This window comes from Sinocyclocheilus anshuiensis, unplaced genomic scaffold (genome assembly GCF_001515605.1).
Source record: "Sinocyclocheilus anshuiensis isolate Anshui unplaced genomic scaffold, SAMN03320099.WGS_v1.1 scaffold355, whole genome shotgun sequence".
NCBI classification, from domain to species: domain Eukaryota; kingdom Metazoa; phylum Chordata; class Actinopteri; order Cypriniformes; family Cyprinidae; genus Sinocyclocheilus; species Sinocyclocheilus anshuiensis.
This window is the reverse complement of record NW_015549571.1, coordinates 1,323,640-1,328,934: the sequence shown is the minus strand read 5'-3', so window position 1 is coordinate 1,328,934 and position 5,295 is coordinate 1,323,640. Positions and strand designations below refer to the sequence as shown.

The 5,295-nt window shown below is 35.7% G+C and overlaps 1 protein-coding gene across 1 annotated transcript in view; it reads left to right on the top strand.

The window, feature by feature from the left end:
• Positions 1–1,246: 1,246 nt before the first annotated feature.
• The window catches only part of LOC107657352 (pyruvate dehydrogenase (acetyl-transferring) kinase isozyme 1, mitochondrial), a 21,627-nt gene continuing 17,578 nt past the window's right edge, over positions 1,247–5,295 (top strand). Inside the window, 8 exon segments of the mRNA XM_016445395.1 lie at positions 1,247–1,259; positions 1,519–1,664; positions 1,901–1,980; positions 3,192–3,376; positions 3,590–3,685; positions 4,654–4,731; positions 4,841–4,917; positions 5,121–5,219. Coding sequence (XP_016300881.1) covers positions 1,247–1,259; positions 1,519–1,664; positions 1,901–1,980; positions 3,192–3,376; positions 3,590–3,685; positions 4,654–4,731; positions 4,841–4,917; positions 5,121–5,219 — 774 coding nt within the window.

Sequence of the window (5,295 nt, the reverse complement as noted above, 5' to 3'; positions counted from 1 at the left end):
GGCCCATGTGAAGTCCACTGTCTCTCATGATTTCATATGAAGCTTTTAGTTGAAGTCACTGGTATGACCTACTTTATTGTTAGGGAATTGTACAAAACTAGAATACAAATGGATTAAACTACTTAATTTAGAGAGTATACCATGATTGACAACATGTGGTTTGATACCTTGCAGCAGACATTTTGTAAAATGCATTTTTCATGAAAATTGTCACTGGTGTTACTGTCACTGGTGTTACCTTCCTAATGGGTAACACCAGTAAAGATCAGTTTACGTTGATGCTCTTTTACTAACTGCTTTCACTGATTGCCAAATGTATGCCAAATGTAACAATTTAGTCTTATCTACTTAATTGTAGTTAAAGAATAAGGATCTTTGGTCTTATGTATGTCACTGGTGTTTCATATTGTGTTATATTCATATTTTCATATTGGTGTTACTTTTTTTCTGTCACATTCTATAAAATGTGTCACATGTGACATGATAATAATTTTACATCTATTGAATTCTGCTTCACTCAAGAGTTAAGATGTAAAGGATTGCATCATTACTTGTTTATAACTGTTTTTACAAATATTTTCATTGTTATAGCAAATACATAGTTGCGCAAATGAACTAACATCATTCAATCACACTTTTAACAAACCTGATTAAAATAAACAAAACATAATCTCCTTACTTGTTGCATTATCATTATTGTTCTGTAACTCTGACTACATGTACTAAAAAATTTAGAAATAATATTTCACAAAAACCTTTAAAATTGCCAGAGAAGTAAGGTAACACCAGTGACAAAAAAATGGTACATGTGGTCTTTAAATAAATGCACAAAAAATATAAAAAACCATTAAGCTGTCATTTATGTGTATTCATAAAGTCAAAAGATAATATAATAATGTGGTCTAAGTTTAAATGTTAAAAAAAGAAATACATTTTAAGACATCTTGCCATACCAAAAGTGGACGTTTCTGTAGAATGACCCATATAATGATTGCAGTGTCACTACTGAGTGATACAGAAGTGTGAAAACTGCACTGGATGTCACTGGTTTTGAATGAAACGCTGCATGTGCGAACATGACTGACATTCAACTTCATACTTCGAGAAACAAGTATGCAGTTTTCTGCTGATTGGGTTTTGGACCAGAAAATATGAGCTTAATTAAGAAAAAAATAAAAGTTGGAATATCTAAAAATGTCATCCTTGTAGTACCATGACGATTTTAAATGGATTCGAATAGAGAAGAATGTTCGGAAAAAGTATGTTGGAGATTACATATTATAACAAAAAAATTTAATTTTCATTTAGTTCAAGGTTTAAATAACCTAATAAACTAAAATAAAAAGGAAATAAACAACTAAATAAAACACAACAACATTACTAAAACCTACTAACTAAAATCAGTGAAAGGAGAAAATTAAAGATGCCATAAAACTATTGCATCAGTGTAATGCTGGATAGAATCAGTGCATGTACCAAAACTCAATGATGATGTCTCTCTACATTTTCCCTCTGCAGGTTCAGAGAATGCATGTGCGAAAACGTCATTCACGTTCCTAAGACAGGAGCTGCCTGTCAGGCTGGCAAATATAATGAAGGAGATAGATGTATTGCCTGATAATCTTCTGAGAACTCCTTCAGTGCGCCTGGTGCAAAGCTGGTCGGTGTGAATGCACACATGCGCACTAATTATTCTGATATGTGTGCATATGTAAGCTACGTTCTGTGGTTGTGTTGCATCTCTGCAGGTACAGGTGCATCTCAATAAATTAGAATGTCGTGGAAAAGTTCATTTATTTCAGTAATTCTGTGCATTGAATTTATTTAATACACGAGTTTCACAATTTGAGTTGAATTACTGAAATAAATGAACTTTTCCACGACATTCTAATTTATTGAGATGCACCTGTACATGCACAGCTTCCAGGATATACTGGAGTTCAAGGACAGGGATGTTGATGATGAAATGCTCATACAAGAGTAAGAGATTCATCAAATACCTTCTAGTAGAGGTCTTCTTGGGTCCTAAGGACGGACCCTTTCAAATTACTAGGGTTCTCAGAAACAGAAGTCTTCATAGTTAGGTTAACAACTCTACTACAACAAATATAACTACATTTGCCCCAAGAGCATTTCTGTAATTTAATGCCATGGTATTATAACGCAAAGTATAGTTATATATACACATGAAGAGTTCGGATGCGAAAGCCTCTAAGTGCCATTTGACATTTTCTTCTAAAAGGAGCAATTTTATCAGGCTTGATTGGTTCTTTTCATTGCCATTAAAGTGAAATAACTGAACATAAACATAAGAGCCTGATGAAAATGCTAATTTTAGAAGAAAATTTCAATATAACTTAAATTAATTTCAGAAATTTTATATATATATAAAAATAACTTTAATAATTTTTATATTATGAAATGTTGGTCAAATGAAAGAAAGATGTCAAATTTGACATCACTGCATTAGAAACACTCATGCAGCAGTGTTAACGAGTTTTCTGTAATTTAATGCTAACTAAAAAAATAAAAAAACTCCAAAGTATAAATGAATATATATATATACAGTGGGTACGGAAAGTATTCAGACCCCCTTCAATTTTTCACTCTAATGTTTGCTAGATTTACACTATTAATAACTATGGAAACATGTCATCACATGTTGCTGCTGCATGCATCTGTATTTGTAGTGTTTGGTAATTTACACAGAAGCATGGATTGACAGAGAAGAAGGGGGATAATAATAATAATATAATAGAATTCTTGATATGCATTTGTTTTGAATAATAAAATATTGCTAAATGCTCAAAATGAGAAGTGAAAGGTTGGCATGTTTTAAAATAACTTTCGTCTTCTTGGGTCTATTTGATAAAACTGCATTTATTAAAAATGATCCCAAACCCAAGGCTACTAATATCAGACCCGACCCGTGTCTAAAGCACCCGTCTTAAGTTTTGAACCCAAATGCACTTGGGTCTCAATCCAAGTGGACCCATGAAGACCTCTACCTTCCAGTCCTACCTGTGCTCACACACACACACTCTCTCTCTCTCTCTCTCTCTCTCTCTCTCTCTCTCTCTCTCTCTCTCTCTCACACACACACACACACACACACACACACACACACACACACACACTCTCACTCACTCACTCTCTCACACACACTCACTCACTCACTTCTGTTGTTTTAGCTTCACAGATGCTGTGATTAAGATCAGGAACCGTCACAATGACGTGGTGCCCACCATGGCTCAAAGAGTGGTGGAATACAAGGAGACCTACGGGACCGACCCGGTCTCCAGCCAGAACATCCAGTACTTCCTGGACCGGTTCTACATGAGCAGGATCTCCATCAGAATGCTCCTGAACCAGCACAGTGAGACCCACACACACACACACGATGCTTTATAATGCGCTCCATGATGGACAGCAGAAATGCACAGTCCGATGAATGGGGCTTCTGGAACGTGTAGATTGGATTAGCAGCATGTTTACAAGTTTCCCAGATATCATGGATTGATGGGTCAGCCAGTAAACATCGAGCTGTGTTGTTTCACCACCAGTAAGATGTCTGTCTGTGTGTTTCCAGCTCTTCTGTTTGGAGGAAAGATACGTGACAATCCTGCTCATCCCAAACAGATCGGCAGCATTGACCCCAGCTGTTGTGTCACTGATGTCGTGAAAGGTGACAGTGATCTATCCATCTCATAAACATGTAGCAATAATTAAAGATTTTTTATTAACGAGGCATTGACAATTAAGAAAATGTTCCCTCAAAATTCTCATTTTTTTAAAATACTTTTTTACATTTACAAGAGAGCAATGATATGCAAGTGCTATAACAAGTCTCAGTTAGCTTAATGCAGTACACATAGCAAGGGTTTTTTAAATGATATAATAAATAAAAAGAAAACAGATAGAAAAAAGAATAGAGCAAGCTAGTGTTAGAGGCCTTTTTTTGCTTTTGTTAATTGTATAATAAATAAAAAGAAAACCAATAGATAGAATACAAAAAAGATTAGAAAAGCTAGTATTAGTTTTTTTATTTTTTAAAGAAAACAAGCAGTAAATGAATAGAGTGCAAGTCTAAAAGGGACACGTTTTTTTTATTTTCAAATCAGCATAAATTCAGTACTGCAAATGCTACCATGATGAATAAATACTTAAACGTATATGAACACAATTTAAGTAATATATCATTTATGCAGTAATTTATAACTTATAAGAAACTTCACTAAGAACAGCAAAAAACAACCCTTAAAAGTAAAACATCTAGACACATTACAGTAATGAGAATTTGATCAAATGTTTATGTCAGCATAAATTTAATTCAGTAGAGCCAATGTTACTGTGATTAAATGTTTGAATGCATTTGACATTTTTCATTATTTTTTCTGCAGTAATGAAAATGGGGAAAGGTAGACTTAATTTAAGCCATAATGATTGATTTATTTATGAATTTTGAGTTGAAATATGATCTGAATGCCCTAGCAACCACCCAAAACACGTTAAGAAACAATGTAGCAGTGCCCTGGCACACAGCCACAACAGCAACTTTTCCCTTGACGAGCGCCATTTATATTTTCTTCAGAATCTATAAAACATCAGTTTTCCTGTTCAATATTTCAACCTTTTCCCGTTACTGTATTTCAGATGCTTATGAAAATGCCCGAAACCTTTGCGACCGGTATTATATGAACTCACCTGAGTTAGTACTGGAAGAATTTAACGGTAGCTTCCTGCTGCACGCACATTTACTACAAGACTGAATGAATGATTAGTAAACCATCAGCTTTCCACATGACGTGTGAGTGCTGTTTCTTTTGTGTCTCCGCTGCAGTTAAAGGGCCTGATAAACCCATTGCTGTGGTGTATGTGCCGTCTCATCTGTACCACATGGTGTTTGAGCTCTTTAAGGTGCTGTGCTTCAGTTCTCACTGCTGAAATATTGAAGTATGCACTCATCTGGAGAGAATATTTGCCCGGAGTTCTGAGTAGAGTGTTAATATGAGTTTTAGATCACGTATGCTGTTGTGTCTCATGATGTGCAGTGAATGGCTTTGCTCTTTTAGGTGAGCAGCAGCATGCTGAGCTATAAATATGTTGTGTGACTCCTGCAGAATGCCATGCGCGCCACCATGGAGCTTTATGAAGATGCCATGGAGTATCCCCCAGTGCATGTGCAGATCGTCCTGGGCCACGAGGACCTGACTGTGAAGGTACAGATGCGGTCAGATCTGTGGTGACGCCTCACTTCACCAAACAGCCAGCTGGACTCATCTCAATTAGACTGAC